We start from the raw sequence: 18,138 nt of genomic DNA, 5'->3' as shown, positions 1-18,138 counted from the left end.
ACGTGCCCAGAACCCTGCCCACATCCCGGCCACACTGTCACCCCGCTGCCCTCCGCTCCCCGGTCTTCTCTCAGCCCCGCACACGCTTCAGGACGCTTTCCAGCTCAAAGCCTCTGCACTGGCTGCACCTTCACCCCCCGGTGCCCCCCATGCTCCCGCAGTGGCTGCAGCATCCGGTGCATCCTCTGTCCCCATGTCATGTCCCCGTCAGGCCTTCCCCAGTCACCCCGCCTTCCTCCAGCCCTCCTGGGGACCGGAATTCTCACCTGGTAGTGCGTCTCTTGTCCACAGCTCAGCCACTCCAGTGTGAGCTCTGGGACAGCAGGAACCTGGTTCTTCAAGTTCGCTGCACAACCCCAGGGCCTGGGACAGCGCTCGGCACACAGCAGGTGCTTAATAAATGTTGAATGAATGAATGACTGACTCCTGTTCCTTCTTCAAGCTCAGATGCCCCCTCCCAGCAGCCGTCCCTGGCTCCCCTTCTGACAGAAGGACCCTCTCCACCACGCTCCACAGCCCTGGACACCTGTTTCAGACCCAGGCCAGGCTGAGCTGTCCCCTCACCGATGCTCTGACTGGTCCTTCCGCTGGTTTCGCCCAGTGCCTGGCATGTGACAGGCTCTTAAAATACTTGGGCAATAGAGGACTTTTTAAAAATTCTGTTTTTTTAATCATACAATAAAATTGACTTTTTGTGTATCGTTCTCTGAACGTTAACACGTGCAGATGTGTGTCATCAGGACACGGGAGAGCCTGATCACCCAAACACCTCCCTCCTGGCCAGTCCCTGGCAACCACTGAGGGCCTCCCCACCGCCTGGTCTTCTCCAGATGCCATGCCCATGAACCACACAGTGTGCAACCTCCGGAGGGTGGGCAACTCTTGTCCCTCAACATAATGCCCTTGAGGTCACCCGTGTCGGTACAGGCACCCATTCTGTCTCTTGCTGAGCAGTAAGTAGTCTGTCCTGTGGACGCGGACGCCCACTGAGGTAGTGACCAGTTAGCTGCGAATAGAGCTGCTATAAAACGTTCACGTCTATGGGGTTTTGTGTGAACAAGAGTTTTCACCCCTCTCGATAAACGCCCAGGAGTGTGATCGCCGGGTTACGTGGAAAATGGCTGTTTAACTTCCAGGACGTGGTCAGATGGGGCTCTGGAGCCCCCATACCACCCTGCATCCCCCCACGCAAGGCAGGAGAGAGACCACTGCTCTGGGTCCCTATCTGCACTTGGCAGGGATGTATCACAGCCATCCCAGTGGGCGCGAAGTGATGTATCCGCCAGCTCTTAATTTGCTTTTCCCGAACCGCTAACGATATTGAACATCTTTTCTTGTGATTTTTTTTTTTTTTTTTTTTTTGCCTACGTACACCCTATTTGGTGCGGTGTCTAACTCTTTTGCTCATTCTTTAAATTGGGTTTTAGTTTTCTCACTATTGAGATTTTAAAAACCTTACCAAGGTATAACCTACATAGTATAAAATTCGTCCATTTTACGTGTACAATTCAACGAGTTTTAGTAAATTTATCACCATAATCCAGTTTTAGAACACTTGCATCACCCCCCACAAGACCACCTATCTATTCTGACTTCTGAGTTTTAAGGGTTCTTTATATCCTCTGGATACAAGTCCTTGGTTGTATATCTGATTTGCAATACTTTTCAAATGCAGGGGTTTTTGCCTAGAGAATGAGAATGCTCTAAATGGGGCCCTGAGAGATTGGCCCCAATTCTTACATTTCTTGGGTCCTGCAAAATCTCTCCTTTTGTTTGGGTTTAAGGTGATCCATTCTGTAAATACTAGAGACGATTCACTTGCCAGTGCCCCCCGCCCCGCGCGGGTAGGCAGTCAGAGGGGTAGAGGGGCGGGGGGGAGGCGGGGGGGGGGGGGTGGTGGGCAGGGCCGGCGGCGCAGGTGCAGATGCGGGCTGACAGAGGAGGGTCGGCCAGCCACCGGCCGGAGCGCAGGAGCCCCTCCCACGGCTCCATTTCGGAGCCTCATTTCTTTGAGTTTCTTTTTACTTGTTATCAGGGAGCATTTCAAACTTATCCTAAGTAGCGCGGTCTAGCAAACCCGCAGGTCCTCCTCCAGCCTCAAGTACCCACTGGCGGCGGACCCCGTTTCCACCGACTCCAGCTCCCGCCGCCCCCGCAAACTACAAGGAAAACACGATCCCGCAATCACATCATCACACCTGGGACACTTCGCACTTACTCAGCGGCTTCAGGATCCCAAGGCCTTCGGAGGGTGTGTCGGAGCCTCTCCCGCGGCCCGGCGGTCCCGAGGTCCGCGAGCGCGGGGGACGCGGGACGGATAAAGCCACCCCTCTTCCCCAACCCCGCGTGGTCCCGGGAGCAGGACCCCCGCCGGCGGGAGGCTGCGCCCGCCCCGCACGCCCCGCACGCCCCGCCTCCGCCCCCGCCCCCGCCGAGCACAGCCCGCCGAGCCTCGGGCGCCCCCACCGGCGGGAGGGGCCAGCGTCCGGCTCCGCGCCCCGCGCCCCGGCGTCCGGCTCTGCGCCGGCGGGCTGTGCCGGGAGTCGCCGCCGAGTCCGCCTGCGCCTTGGCCGCGCGCCCCCCGCGACCATGGGCGCCCACCCGCGCCGAGCCGGGGTCGCGGGGCTCCCGCTGCTGCTGCCGCTGCTGGTGCTGCCGCCAGGTACGGGCGCGGGGCCGGAGGGACGGGCGGGGGGCGCAGAGAAGGGGGGCCCGCCGGGCCGGGGAGCCCCGTTGCCCCTCCGGCCACCCCTCCACCCCGAGTTGTCTGGGCGCGAGCAGAGAGGGCCCGGGGTTGCGGGTCGGCACCCTGATCGTCGGTTCCACTGTCTGCGTCCCGCACCCTCCCCTACTCGTTCTAGGAATAGATGGGGAACTGAGGCCGGTGCCACCTACGGGAGGGGGGCACCGCTGGGAGGCTGGGGGCAGGCGCGCCCGCCGCTCCCCGCGCGCTCGCCTCTCCGCGCCCCAGGCCGCGCCTCGTGCAGGGGCTGGGGAGGAGCCCGCTGGGCGGGAGGGCTGCGGGCGGCCGGGAGGGCGGGCAGATGCCCCAGGGGTCGGGAGTTTGTCAGGGCTGCAAGGGGAGTCTGACGGGGGGGGGGGGTGGGGGGGAGCGCCGCTTCTGCCCCCTTGATGCCGAGGACCCCAGCACTCAGAGTTCCTGAGCTCTGACTGTGGCCCCTGCTGTGTTTGGGAGGGGGCAGCAGGCAAGACCCCATTTCAGGACGCAGGCAAGTTGGGGTAGACTTCCCCGAGCATTCCCCTCATCCCCTTCCCACCCTGTCCTCAGACCTGTAAGTGGGAAGGGCAGAGGGCTGACTCAAGTCGCCTGGGTGTGGCTTGGGAACAAAGGGGGTTCTCCCCCCGTTCAGGGAGGTAAGGTCTTTGACCAGCCTGGAAAAAGAGACTGAGCAGGAACCATGCATGGGTCTCACTCCAAGATCATGGGAGCCAAGTGCACACCCAGCTTCTCAGAGGGTTGGTGGCCAAACCCCTACGGGGTCCTGGGTGGGCTGCAGTCTCCTACAGGCTGGGAGGCAGAACCCCTGCCCCCCCCCAGTGGCCCAGGGTGGCCCCGGGTGGCCCTGCCCCGGAGTCCACTGGCCATCTCTCCGCCATGGAAGTAGCAGGCTGACTGCGTTTGCACCAACCCCACCCTGTGTTAACACTGGAGGTGAGGGTAGTTGGTGAGCTCTTCCCTATGCTAGCCTGAGAAGCAGCTCACTTACTGCAACCCTGCAGGTGGATGCAGATATAATGGATGCTTCTACGGGTAAAGAAAGTCAGGTTCAGAGAGGTTAAACCCCTTGACCGAGCTCACACAGCTGACAAGCAGTTTGGCAGGATTTGCACCAGATCCCCCCCAACTCTCCAGCCCAGGCTTGTGACCATAGTTTCTCCCTGGATGTGTGTGACCTCGTGCGGCTGGCGGGCCTCAGTTTCCCAGTCTGTAACTCGCACTGCAGAGTCCCCACAGCAGGCGATGAGGGGGCTATGGGCGGGCGGTGTCCCTGGCCAGGGGAAAAGTGACGCTTCCTCCTCTCAGTGGCCGTGGCCTCCGAGGCTGAGCACCGTCTGTTTGAGAGGCTGTTCGAGGATTACAACGAGATCATCCGGCCTGTGGCCAACGTGTCGGACCCAGTCATCATCCAGTTTGAAGTGTCCATGTCTCAGCTGGTGAAGGTGGTGAGTGCGGGAGCCGGGAGCCAGGGTGTGGGGAACGGGGCTTCTGGAAGAGCCTTTCCCAGAACCAGCCTGGTGTTTGTATTCACGTGACCACTCTCCTCTCTCCATCTAGGACGAAGTCAATCAGATCATGGAGACCAACCTGTGGCTCAAGCAAGTGAGTGAGTGGACACTGGGCACTGCTGCCCCCTGGTGGTGGCTGCTGTCTCTACTCCCAAAGATGGGGTCAGCCCCCCTGGAAGTTGGACCCTCAAGTCACACGTGACAGGTTGCCGCCTGGAGGGAGAGACCTCCATAGTCATGCGGCGCCGGGGACAGACCTGGGCCTGGAGCCCACCCCCAGCTGGGCTGGTGCCGAGGCCACCTCCTTCCCTTCTGGCCAAAAATCCGTCCTTCAGTAAAATCAGATGCTGTTTTCTTTGGCAGAGTGGGAGCAGGGGCTCCGGACTTTCCTGTTCAGATTGAGGCCAAAGACACCGGCTTCCATGGGCCCCCATCCCCCGGGGAGGCTTTGTCCAGCCCTGGACAGATAACTCCCCGGATTATTGTGACCATCTGCTGGCCCACGCAGCCTTCCCATTCCCCGGAGGCTGGGGAGCCAGGAGGGTACAGGTCCTGTTGTGCACCTGCTCCCATCCCCCAGTGTCTGCTGCTACATGATTCTCGGGCCCCAGTGGGGTCCTGGCTCCTTCCCCAGAACCTTCAGTCACCAACCCCGCTTGACCTGGAGGTGGAGGAGGGTTGTGTGTCATCAGCACCCCATTCTTGGGGCTGGGGGGCAGGACAGGTGTGGGGAAGCTCCCGGAGAGCCGTCTCAGGACGTAAACAGCAAGCACATAAGGCATGCAGCTGGCCTGCACTAGTGGGGATCCCCGTTGGTCGGTGCAGGGTGGCTGGCCCCCGCTGCAGAGGCAGCCCGGCGCGGTCTCCCCCATGGGCTCAGCGGTGCAGGCTTCCACAGGACCAGTGAGGTCAAGGAAGGAGACCGTGCAGGTCCTTCTGCTGACTCCCGCTCTCCCCCTGCTCCTCTCCCCAGATCTGGAATGACTACAAGCTGAAGTGGAACCCCTCTGACTATGATGGGGCAGAGTTCATGCGCGTCCCCGCGCAGAAGATCTGGAAGCCAGACATCGTGCTGTACAACAAGTAAGCGCGGGGTGGGCCCTGCCCCGACTGCATCCAAGGGGGCTTCGCGGATTCGTGACTTCCACAGGGATTTACTGAGCACCTGCTGTGTGCCACGTGCCGGAGATCCCCACCCTGACCCCAGGGGATGCAGGCAGGAACCATAACCTCCAAGTGTGCAGCCGGGGACCCGAGGGGTGGCCAGGGAGGGGGCGCGACCTTCCCCGAAGGTCAGGACCCAGGGGAGCTTCACTCTCCGCGCCTGATGACGGCAGGCCCACAGTTGCATGCAGCCTCTCCTGTCTCACTGGTTCTCCACCTGCCCATCATGGCGCCTCCAAAACTGGCCTCTTTCCCAAAACCTGACGCTTTCCACAGCGAAGCTCTGTTATTGGGCAAATGTAAATCTTAGGTGATATCTTCCAACACGTACTAGTTTTTCTCTGGAAAAACAGCACTTTTATAGCTGTGCTTTGTCTAAAGTTACCATGTTTTAACCATACACTTTTCAGCAAAGCACTTCATACAGAATTAATCAGATCTTAACGATTCAAAGTATTCTGTGTTTAGGTTTCTTATACCGGATGAGCACAAACTAATATGTTTCAACTATTAGGACTGAAGAAGCTATATTTTTGGCTGAGTCCCACTTCCTGGTCACTGGCTAAAAGAAGGGTCTTTAGCCACTCCAAAGATGGGCCAAGGTTTTTGTTTGTTTGTTTTTTTACTGTTTCCCCAAGGAAATACATCATTCATAAATGTTTCTTTCATGCAACTTGTATTTGTAGATTTAGTCCGCACAGAACTGGGACACAAGATAAACTCCGTTGGTTTGCAAAGCATGAGCATCCAGAGGCTCTTAGGGACCTGGGCAGGGCACTGAGAATTTTCGCTAAGCTAGAATTAAGAAAATGTGCAGAAATTTTAATCTCATGATATGAATTTCAAGGTTGTTTTCTTGCTGGCAATCTTGGGTGAACAGCCGGAGGCCTGAGGGTGTGAGTCTAACGAGACTGAGTCCCAGTGAAATGCTTCACGTTGGACATGGTGAGGAGCAAATAGCATACGGAATTCTCCCGGAATCTGGAACTGAAAGTTTTAGAGGAAACTGCACAGCTCCTGTCTCCGGGTTAGAGCTGGAGTTTCTCAGGACTGGTCCCTCTGTGGAGAGTTTCTCTTCATTTGGACACATGAGACACATCTTTGACAATCTCGGGCCAGAATTTCCCCTGTGGTTTCGGTTTTCTGAAGTTCACTCTCTAACAGGACCCTCAGAAAGCGCTCATGGGCACAAAATTCCCCACGTTCTTACACGTTCATAACCCACTGTAGCCTTTTTAGATAATGCTTAGCTGGATATAAAATCCTTGCCTGAGATCTTCCTCACATGAAAGTCTTAATGCTGCCTCTCTGTCCCGGGATGAAGTGTCGTGTGAAAATCTGATGCCCGTCTAAGCAGGTGACAACAGGTGGCTTCGGGAAGAGAAAGGGGGCCGCTGGGGTACACACGCCAGGACCACGACCTGAACCGGGACGGTCTGGGCAACCCAGTCCTTGCAGGGGCTGTTCCTCCGGCCCAGGTGCCCAGAGGCTTCCTCCCTTCGTCTGTCAAGACCCCTTGTTTGTGCCGCGCGTGCACACAGGATAGGACTCGACACCGGGAAAGCTTTTTTCTGAGTCCCAGGACATGAGATTTGTCCTGCTGCTTTGGTTTTTCTCTCCGGGAACCCTGTCTGCATGTACGTTGGTGCTTCACCCACATTCTGGATTTTTCTCTGGGGTTCTCGTCTCTGTCTGATGCGGACGTCGGTCCTGTCTGGGTTCGTTCCCGCGACTGCGCCTTCGACACCGTCTTGTTGCTTTTAGGCTTTGCTTCTAAGGTGGTTTTTGTTTCTTTTCCTCATTCTTTCCTCAGTTTTGCCAACTCTTGATACACCCGCTGCTCCAGCCAGGTTATTTCGCGTCTGGTTACACCGCTCTTTCCGCTTCCAGAGGTCACTTAGCGCATCTTGATCTGTACATTGGGCCGTGCCTTTCCCCGGCTCCGGGGCTGTCCTTCGGGCTGTGCGCTTCTCTGCTTGTGATTTAGGCATTCATGTTCCTACATTTCTCACACTACAGTCCTTCCTGTTGCTCTTGTGGAGATAGTGGCCTTTGCTGAACTTTGAGGACAGGCTCCCAGAGGGGACTGGGCAGGCGGGGTCTCCTTTTGCCAGCTCGAGAGCATCTGGGTCAGCGGGCCCCAGGGTCGGAGCGAGCCACCGCTAGACACCTGCTTCTCGGCCTGTAAACCCTCTTCCTTCTCTCCTCAACCTGCTTCCGACCCTGTTTAACTTGGGTCCTACCCTAAGCAGCATTTTTCTGGGTGGGTCTGTGTCCTCCCAGGAGGGAGTTTGGGGGAGGAATGTCTGAGACCCTCGAGCCCACACCAGCCCCCATGGCCGTCCCTGCAGACCATCCGTGGACCACACCATCTTCTTGGTTCTTCCCCACAAGCAAAGCCATGGGCCCCCCATTTCCCTGCTCCCCTTGCTGAGGGTTCACCACAGAGCGGGGGCCTCTTTCTTGAGGGGCAGATGCCGACTCGTGGTTTCTTGGTCTGGGGCTCTTGGGACACGAGAACTCCCTCTTACCCTGGCCATCACTGCTCCTGGTTGATCACCGTCCCACGCAGGCCTCCCTGGGCTTGGGCTTGGTCCCCACACGCTCGTATTCTGAAGCTCGTTTGCCTGTAACCTGACTTCGATGATGTGCTCAGTAGGTTTTCCTTTGCTCCCCGGGTTGCCTGTCTGTCTGCTGCTGGGAATTTGGAGAGAACATTCACACCGCTCATCACCCTCACCCCCCTGAGGCTCCGTCTCCCTGAGAGCAAGCCCCCACCCACCTTCTCTCCTCCAAGGGCCTCACAGGCGGCCCGGAGCCCTCCCAGTCCTGCTGGGTCTTGCTGCCCGCATCTCCTGGACCCCCGCCAGAGGCTGCGACTGTTTATTACGTACGTAATGCGTACAAGGGCCCTGTCTGTGGTGGGTGCTGTGCCACCCCCAGGGCCCAGCTGGGTTGTGGTCTTCCATGTGTGCCGGTGGCAGAGACGGGTTGCAGACATGGCCCAGTCAGCAGACAGGCCCTCCAGAGCAGGCACCGCCCCGGGACCAGGATCCCCGGGAATAAGCAGGAATGAGCATCACCCATCCGGGCAAACCTCACTCCAGTGTTTGGCCTTGGGGTGCACAGGGGTGGTTTAGCGACCCCTCACTTGTGCCCCAAGTTCCAGTGGGTCAAGGCCCTGCCACAGACACTCCGTGGGAGCCCGCGGTCTGACCGTCGGTGTCATCCTCAAGGAGGTCACTGGACTAGAGCGGTGGGTGGCAAGGGCTGGGCAGTAACTATTTTAGACTTTGTGGGCCAGTCCCAGCTGTGGCCCCGCTGCCCTTGTCACCAAAAACAGACACAGACAGGGTGGCTGTCTCCCAGTGGACACGTATTCACAGAGAAGGGGGCAGGCCTGTGCACCGTGTCCGGAGGTCTCTTTCCGTTCCCACGTTTTGTGGACCCAGGATGCCGTGAGGAAGTTGTTCTGGGGTCTTCTCAGCCCCCTGAGCAGGCCCCGCAGGTTCTTCAGGAGAATCACAGTCAGGGACACATGGGCCCTGCCCGCTCCTCATGCCTCCCGTCCGCATGGAGCCGGAGCGAGAACGGAGGGCGCTGAGCGTGAATAAAGCCCGCAGGGCCCCTGTGGGACAGACAGGCCAACTGGAGGACAGGGAGGCAGTGGCCTGGGGTCTTCACACCGAGGGCCTGCTCCATGGAGGCACGGATGGGGGGCAGAGACCAGCAAGACACATCCCTTCTGTGTCCACATGTTCTCGCTAAATAACAGGGAACACCCAGCTGTCCCCAAACGTGCAGGTGTGTCCTGTTCTCCAGCCCTCGAGGCAGACGGGCGAGGTGGCTGCTCCTTCGGCAGGGTGTGCATGCCTCCAGGGCAGAACTCGAGGAGGCCACAACCGTGACTCTCAGATGCAGGACTGGGGCCCACGGGGCTCTGTGTAGACAGTCCAGGCACGTGGCGGTGAAAGGCAGGGAGAAAATGGGGGCAGATGCGGAACCAGAAGATCAACTAACCTGTTGTGCAGGCTTTGAAAGACAAGGAGTCAGAACCCATGGTCGTTCAAGCAGAGCAGGGCTGGGGGTGGGGGTGGGGGTGGGCGCATGGGGCGCGCAGGGTTCAGGACGCAGCTGGTGTGAGCCTGACTGACGGGGCTCCGGCTGGGCGAGTGGGCCCCCCGGTGGTCTCATGGCTCCACAGTCTGGCCTCACGTGCCTGTGGGCACAGTGCACGCTGGAGACTGAACGAGGTGCTGACAGGTCTAAACCATAGCAGAACGAGGGGCAAACATCCCCACAGGTTTCCTGCCTCAAGGACAACATTCATCCCATTTCTCTAGAGGGGAAACAATCCCTTTCTGGCCTTTGAAAGCGTCTCAGTAAATATCAAGGCAGAGTCATGGTTGTGGAGCGAACCAGGGATGCACCCTGGGGTGGGGGGATGCAGGCTTGGGCCACGGTGTCCCCGTTGGTCAGCAGGGTGACGGCCTGGGTGACTTTCTCTGGCTCGCCCTCCTGCCGTGTGGTCTCATACGCGGTCACTTGCACTCGCCTCCGGCGGTGTGAGATGCGGGCCCTGGTGAGCGTGTGGTCATGACCATGTGCCGCCCACCTGTCTCTGCAGTGCTGTTGGGGACTTCCAGGTGGACGACAAGACCAAAGCTTTACTCAAGTACACAGGGGAAGTGACTTGGATCCCGCCGGCCATCTTCAAGAGCTCGTGCAAAATCGACGTGACCTACTTTCCGTTCGATTACCAGAACTGCACCATGAAGTTCGGGTCCTGGTCCTACGACAAGGCAAAAATCGACTTGGTCCTCATCGGCTCCTCCATGAACCTCAAGGACTACTGGGAGAGCGGCGAGTGGGCCATCATCAAAGCCCCCGGCTACAAGCACGACATCAAGTACAACTGCTGTGAGGAGATTTACCCTGACATCACGTACTCGCTCTACATCCGGCGCCTGCCGCTCTTCTACACCATCAACCTCATCATCCCCTGCCTGCTCATCTCCTTCCTCACGGTGCTGGTCTTCTACCTGCCCTCGGACTGCGGCGAGAAGGTGACGCTCTGCATTTCGGTGCTCCTCTCCCTGACCGTGTTTCTCCTGGTCATCACCGAGACCATCCCCTCCACCTCGCTGGTGATTCCGCTCATCGGTGAGTACTTGCTCTTCACCATGATCTTCGTCACGCTGTCCATTGTCATCACAGTCTTCGTGCTCAACGTGCACTACAGAACGCCGACCACGCACACCATGCCCACGTGGGTGAAGACCATCTTCCTGCACCTGCTTCCCAGGGTTATGTTCATGACCCGGCCGGCAGGCAGCGAGGGCCCCACCCAGAGGCCGAGGCCCTCATACAATGCGGAGCTCTCCAATCTCAACTGCTTCAGCCGCACGGAGCCACGAGGCTGCAAGGAAGGCTGTCCCTGCCAGGATGGGACGTGCGGCCAGTGTCACCACCGCAGGATGAAAATCTCAAATTTCAGTGCTAACCTCCCGAGAAGCTCCAGCTCAGAGTCCATCCAGGCCGTGCTGGCTCTCTCTGCGATGTCACCGGAAGTCAGAGAAGCCATCCAGAGCGTCAGGTATATCGCCGAAAATATGAAAGCGCAAAACGAAGCCAAAGAGGTAAGGAGACGTGATTCCCTGGGGCAGGCGTGTGGGGTGGGGCTGAGAGGTTCGACCGGTTCCACCCGGAGACAGCGGCTGTGCTTGGCCCAGCTCCTCCACAGACCAGGCAGGTGTCCCTGGATGTACGGCATCACCGCTCCCAGCCTGTATCCTCACGCGCACCGAGCTGTGAGTGTGCCCTGGAGTCGGCCCTTGAGCCGGAGTCAGTCCGGAGACGAGCCAGGAGACGGTGCGAGAGCAGATCACCTCCACGTAGCCCAACCCTGAGCTTACAGTCGTCACTTTACTTTCCAACTGTTTGTTTGCCCCATTTAGGTATAAAGTGCACATGTGTAACCCTGAGCTGAGTAGGGACGTGGGACGTTTCCAGTGCCCCCTCCCGGTGGCCCCCTGCCCTCGGGAACCACTGATCCCGACCTCCTGGACGTCGGTTAGCTTTACCTTTCCTTGACCCCCCATCTAAATGGAATTCTGTGGCACACTCCCTTCCACGTCTGACCTCTTACATCCAACAAAGTGTCTTTCCAAGACATCTGCTGCTGCCACAGCTTCTGCACATGTGGTCATTTCTAGTTTGGGGCGATTTTGAGGAAAGGTACCATCAGTATTCTCATACACGTCTTCTGGTGAACATACGCACCCATGTCCCTTGCTGATCGCTGCAAGGAGGCATTTTTAACTTTGGTGGTGGATATTGCGAGGTTCCCAAGGCGTTGGGCCAGTGACGCCCCACCGCAGGCAACGTTTGAGTTTCTGTGGCTGCACGCCCTCCCCCCGACACATGCGAACCGGTGCCTTGTGGCTGTCTTAATGAGCTATTCCCCGCTCAGTAGCAACTCGGAATCTTTTTTGTATGCTTATTGGCCGTTTGCACATCTTCTCTCATGAAGGATCCAGGCAAACTATTTTATTGGGTGAACTTGTTTCCTCCACAACTCTCACACTGCACGAATGTGAAGTATTAGGAGACGTTTTACACTTAATAATATCATGTGTCTGCTGCTCCCTGACTGTCTGTTTACCCCCAAGGTTGTCCGAATCACATGCGATGATTTTATAAGAAGCTCTGCTTTCACATGAATTGGCTCTGCCTTAGGTTGCTGATTAGCAAAGAGCTAATGAACAGATCATTTCAGCTCCTGATGCGTGGTGGGTAGTTAACGTGGATAGATAACATGGATAGAGAGCCACTGGAGCCTCTTTCACTCCGCTCTGAATGCACAGGACAGTGGTGGAGACAGGAGGGAGCCCGCAGCCACCGCCTGGCCCGCGCCCCACCGGCCTGCGCCGCTGTGAGCTTGCCACCGCCACCCCCACCGCGGTGCCTCCTGATGATCCTGTCCTTGAGCCAAAAAGTCAGGCTCACCTTTAACTCCAGCAGAATCAGCTCCTGGAGCATAAGTACCTGATCTGTGAAAATCTCACGTCTCTAACACTGATAACATTTGCAGGCACTCTCTACCCTTTCTTCATCCACCTTAAACGTAATCATTTCAGTTAGCAGAAATTTTGTAAAGATTGAGATCTAAGTATTCATAGTACTCCAGCCTCTGTCAAGCTATCAGAAATTAACTCTTGGGGCGCCCAGGGGGGCTCTGTCAGTGAAGCATCTGCCTACCGCTCAGGTCATGATCTCAGGGTCCTGGGATCGAGCCCCACGTCGGGCTCCCTGCTCCCTCTCTGCCTGCCACTCCCCCTGCTTGTGCTCTCTTACTCTTTCTCACTCTCTCAAATAAATAAGTAAAATCTTCAAAAAAAATTTAACTCCATTCCAAAGTTACTAGGCACCATACAAAGTACGAGAGTTTCACAAGCATCTTTTCTACAAAAGGACACTGTTAAAAATTGTTACTTTTTAAAAGGGAAGTCACCACTGAAATGCCCAGAAGATAAATTAGTGGCAAACTAGTGGCACAAGGTTCATCTCAAGGGGCAGCCACGGCTCAGCTCTGGTCATCCGTTGCCATGGGGGCTGTGGGCCTCCTGTTAGCACTCCCATTTTTCCAGAAATAGCAGAAATCTGGCCCACGGCCTATTGGTAAGCGGGCAGCGAGAGCCAGGACAGACGCTGTGCCGAGGACACACGAGCTGCCTGGAGGGGCCCTCCTTCCCCTGGATTGCAGTCCACGGTTTTCCAGGGAGGCTTTCACTTCCTGGGTCCATGGCCTGGCCTGGCCGGCATCTTCTGAGCTGCGGGTCCTGAGACAGCTTGTCTTGTGCTGGGTGGAGACAGACACCCACAGAGGTATCTGCATGCGCCGATGTTGTGTGTGCTGCATGGATGTATGCTCCTTCCAGAGTCAGTTCTGATTGGTGACTTATTAATTCCGAGTCTTGTGGGTACTTTCCTATCAGGGCTCCATTTCTACCATCTTATTGTGTGTTTTCCATTTACCTTTCTTTCCTCCCGGAGTTTGGGCCGTGCACTGTGAAGTCTGAATCGTGGCCGCTGCTTGGAAAGCCCCGTCTTCTGTTTCTGTTCATGGCTGGGAGGGAGGTGGGGGCTGTGCCTCCGTGACTCAGACCCACACGCCGGACCCACCGCATTGCCTGGCACCCGACCCCACCGTGCTCCCCTCTACTCTTCCTGGCTGCCAGCTGCCCTGGATGTTACGGGAGCTGTGTTCTGGATCAGGGGGTTGTGGGGAGATGTGTCGCTCCTTACTCTGCTCTCAGCCGCACTGCGTGCGTCCTGGGCGGTCTTCCTGTGCCTTTCTCCCTGCACCGCCATGTCTTTTCCAGGGCTTACGGTTGAGCCTTCGGAGACCTAGGGGCTACAGAATCGAAAAACTCTTCATTTTCAAGGGAGTTTAGCTGGATCCAAAATTCTAGAGTTGAAGTTCCTTTCCTTAAATACTTAAAAAATACTACTGGTTCGGTATCACCGATGAGAAGTTCTCAGTTAACCTGACGCTCTTTGTCTGACTGACGGATTGCGTGTAGAAGCCTCTGGAATCTGTAAACCCAGGACCTGGGTGTGCAGGTCTCTCCTAGACAGACATTCTCACCACCCGCTGCCCCCGAACTTTCCCACCTTCAGTTCTCAGGGGGTCCAGGTTTTCTGTGAAGATTTCTCCCTGTTCCTCTTTCCCTGAACTGCACACGTGTGCTTCCAGCCCCCCACCTCTCCCCTCCTGCCCTCCGCCACCCACCCCTCCTCTGGGTACCTTCCTGCCCCTGCCCCCCACCCCTCCTCATGGGTCCTCTCCTCACAGGTCTCCTCCTGCCCCCTGCCCCTCACCCCTCCTCACAGGTCCCCTCCTACCCGCCGCCCTCACCCCTCCTTGCAGGTCCCTTCCTGCCCCGCCCCTCCTCACGGGTCCTCTCTTGCCCCCTACCCCTCACCCCTCCTTGGCAGGTCCCATCCTGCTTGACACCCCTCACCCCTCCTTACAGGTCCCTTCCTGCCCCCTGCCCCTCACCCCTCCTCACTGATCCCTTCCTGCCCCGCCCCTCCTCACGGGTCCTCTCTTGCCCCCTACCCCTCACCCCTCCTCGTGGGTCCCGTCCTGCCCCCTGCCCCCTACCCCCTACCCCTCCTAGCAGTCTCCTGCTGCTGGCTGTCTCGTCTCTTGAGTCTTTTCCTTGACTTGTCCATCTGACTTGGTGGTTCTGTGACCCTGCTCCTTCTACTTCGTGTTTCTGATACTCTGTGATCTCTGCAGATCTCATGTTTAGTTTAAATCCTTAACCTGTCTGCTGCGTGAATTTCCTTTCAAATGGTTAAGTCTGTGTACTGAGGTCTGAAAACTCACTTTTTCTGGGGGCGTCAGCCATCCTTACGTTTGGGGAGGTGCCCACGTGGCCACAGACTGGACTAGACCACCCTTCAAAGGTGCCTCCTTCCCTCCAGGTGACCTTGCCCCACAAGGGACATCTCGATCTCCGGCTTTTCACCTCCACCAGGCTCTCGTCCGCTCACAAGGAACCCGCATCTCTGGGCAGGGAGAGGACTGGCTGCAAAGAGGCAGAGCTTTAGGGGTGAAAAGAGCACAGCCCAAAGCTGTGCCCAGCCCGCCTTCCCGAGGCCCTCCTCTGCCTGCCCCACCGCACCCCGGGCCAGGTGCCGCCAGCCCCTAACATACAGGCTTCTCTGGCTTCTGGGACGTTCCAGGGCTGGGCTGGGAGAATGAGCCAAGAGCTTGTGCTAGTTCACTGTTTTGTCTGACGCTTCTCTGTTATCATTAGTTCCAAAGCTTCCAGAAAACACGCCATGTCATCTTGCCTTCGAGACTTTAACAGTTAGACCTAAAGTTAGTTCCCACCCTGCTCTTTGTGCGGCATATGTGTGTTCATGTGTGAGACCCAAGTCCCCTCCTCTGCACCGGCCTAAGCCCACAAAGACCTCAGAGGAACGTCTGTAGTTGGGGAAGGGTCATGTTTTTTATCAGCGTGGATATCAATAAGTGTTGTCCATGAAGGACTGTGTGCCAGCAAGCTATCTCACTCCCCCTCGGAGGTAAGTACTGTTCTTTTTTATTATTCAAATTAAATTAATTAACATACAGTGTATTATTAGTTTCAGAGTTCAGTGATTCATCAGTCTCATATAACACCCAGTGCTCATTGAAAATAGAGCAACCATATGATCCAGCAGTTGCACTACTAGGTATCTAGGTAGGTATCTACCCCAAAGAGACAAATGTAGGGATCCAAAGGAGCACCTGCACCCCAATGTTCATAGCAGCAATGTCCACAATAGCCAAACTGTGGAAGGAGCCGACACGTCCTTCAACAGATGAATGGATAAAGAAGATGTGGTATATATACACAATGGAATATTATGCAGCCATCAGAAAGGATGAATACTTACCGTTTGCATCGACATGGATGGAACTGGAGGGGATTACGCTGAGCGAAATAGTCAGACAAAGACAAATATCATACGATTTCACTCATATGTGGAATATAAAAAACAAAACAGGATCACAGGGGAAGGGAGGGAAAAATAGAACAAGACAAAACCAGAGAGGGAGACAAACCATAGGAGACTCGTAATCACAGGACACAAACAGGGTTGCAGGAGGGGAGGGGGATGGGGGAGTACTGTTCTTACCTGCATTTCACAGACAGAGAAATCGAGGTGAAGAGAGGTCACATAATTTACCCAGATTCTCAGACTCAGGGATTGAAATCAGTGTGTCTCCAAGTCTCTGCTTCCACCCTCTGCCTGTGACAGCCTTGGAGGGGTTCAGCGGCTGGGGGCAGGAGGAACCACGGGGTCTAATGTGTATTTGAGGCCTTACAAACCACAGTCTCGGGAATTCAAACGAAGTACCTGGCAAACAGGGCATTACAATTCTAATTTTAGCTGAGACTCCTTAGTGTCTTCAAGAGCACACATCCACTCCAGCTCCTGATGAGAAAGAAAATTCTTGTGTCCCAGCCCCATTTCAGTGCACTTAATTCAATTACTAAATCACATGCTGCCTCTTTATTATGTGATTATTTCTTCAAAATCCATTGATTCATGGGTTCTCTCTTCCTCAATTCAATTATGGTTTCCTTGCTTTCTGAGTTGTCTAGGAGTATAATTAACATACAATTCTCCTTCCTATTTCAAGCCTGAACTGAAGCTGTATTATATGCAATTAGTCTTGTTCTTTCTTCCATCTCTTACTTCGTTGTCAGCAATTACATCTGATTTCCAGCCTGTCCACGACACTTTGGCCTTATGGTTAAAGAGGATCTTTGGTTAGCTGGGCCTGGGGAGGGCCGTGGGGATGGCAATGATGGCCTGGCCCTGATGTGCTGATTTCATGTGTGGAACAGATGCTAACAGGAAATTAGTATCTAAAGCGGGATGAGAATAGCACTTAGAAGCAACGGTAAATGACAGTTGGATTGTATTAGCTTTTCTAACAAGGCCCAGGAGTCCTTCCTCAGGCACAAGTCAAAGTTTTACTAACTTTATAAATTAGAAATCAGTTGAGGAAAAAACAGATCATGGGGTGCCTGGTGGCTCAGTCGGTGAAGCGTCTGCCTTCAGCTCAGGTCATGATCCCAGGATCCTGGGATCGAGCCCCTCGTCAGGCTCCCTGCTCAGGGGAGAGCCTGCTTCTCCTTCTCCCTCTGCCTCTCCCCACTGCTTGTGCTCGCTCAAATAAATAAAATCTTAAAAAAGAAAAAACAGATTATGTATACATTAAGAAAAAAAAAATTTTTTTAAGTAAGCTCTACACCCAGCATGGGGCTTGAACTCACAGCCCTGAGACCAAGAGTCGCACGTTCTACTGACTGAGCCAGCCGGGTGCCCCAAGAAATTTCTGATTTAAAACCGATTTAACGTGAATATTTTATACCTGTTTCTCGCAGGGCGTAAAGAGAAACTTGGCAATAGTGGATGTCCTCAGGCTGCATTAGGAACACGAGGTTTCTTGCATTTGGTGGCAGAATGGCTTCTGCTGCTGCAACATGTTTATTCCATGTTCCCGCTGAAACTGGGTTTCCTCCGCCTGCCCTTCGTGCTTTATTTTTTCCTCTTTCCTGATGTTTGTTTTTGTTTTTCAGATTCAGGATGATTGGAAGTACGTCGCCATGGTCATCGATCGCATTTTCCTGTGGGTTTTCATCCTGGTGTGCATTCTGGGGACGGCGGGATTGTTTCTGCAGCCTCTGCTGGCGAGGGACGAGCCGTGAGCACCGCACCGGGTTTGCTGAAGGCTGACCCACATGGGCAGGGGGCGCATTTGTTTCTTCTGGTGGTAAAATACACTCACCCAGGACATGCACCGTCCTCATCGCTGTTAGCCGCACCGTTCAGCGTAGGACATACACCCACACTGTTGTGCAGCCATCACCCCCATCTCCAGACCCTCTTCGTCCCGGGAAACCCGAACTCCCCAGCCCCTCCCCCCCGCATCCCCATTCCACTGTTTGTAGGATTCTAAGTACCCCACACAAGTGGAATCATGCAGTACTTGTCTTTTCGTGATTGGCTTCTTTGACCGAGCATATTGTCTTCAAGGCTCGTCCGCGTTGTAGCAGGTGTCAGAATGTCCTTCCTGTTCATGGCTGCGTGATACTCTGGTGCCTGTGTGTACATTCTGCTTATCCATTCATCCGTCAGTGGACACCGGGATGG

At 55.7% G+C, this 18,138-nt stretch overlaps 1 protein-coding gene across 1 annotated transcript; it reads left to right on the top strand.

Annotated features, from left to right (window-relative positions):
• Window positions 1-2,523: 2,523 nt before the first annotated feature.
• On the top strand, window positions 2,524-17,906 carry CHRNA3 (cholinergic receptor nicotinic alpha 3 subunit). Its single transcript, XM_027568685.1, has 6 exons — window positions 2,524-2,662; window positions 4,046-4,185; window positions 4,298-4,342; window positions 5,222-5,331; window positions 10,040-11,051; window positions 17,565-17,906. The coding sequence occupies exons 1-6, from the start codon at window positions 2,590-2,592 to the stop codon at window positions 17,691-17,693; spliced, it is 1,509 nt and encodes a 502-aa protein (XP_027424486.1). The 5' UTR covers window positions 2,524-2,589; the 3' UTR covers window positions 17,694-17,906.
• The last annotated feature ends 232 nt before the right edge of the window (window positions 17,907-18,138 follow it).

The sequence above is a fragment of the Zalophus californianus genome, chromosome 6, assembly GCF_009762305.2.
Source record: "Zalophus californianus isolate mZalCal1 chromosome 6, mZalCal1.pri.v2, whole genome shotgun sequence".
In the NCBI taxonomy this organism is placed as follows: domain Eukaryota; kingdom Metazoa; phylum Chordata; class Mammalia; order Carnivora; family Otariidae; genus Zalophus; species Zalophus californianus.
This window is presented reverse-complemented; position numbering and strand designations above follow the sequence as displayed.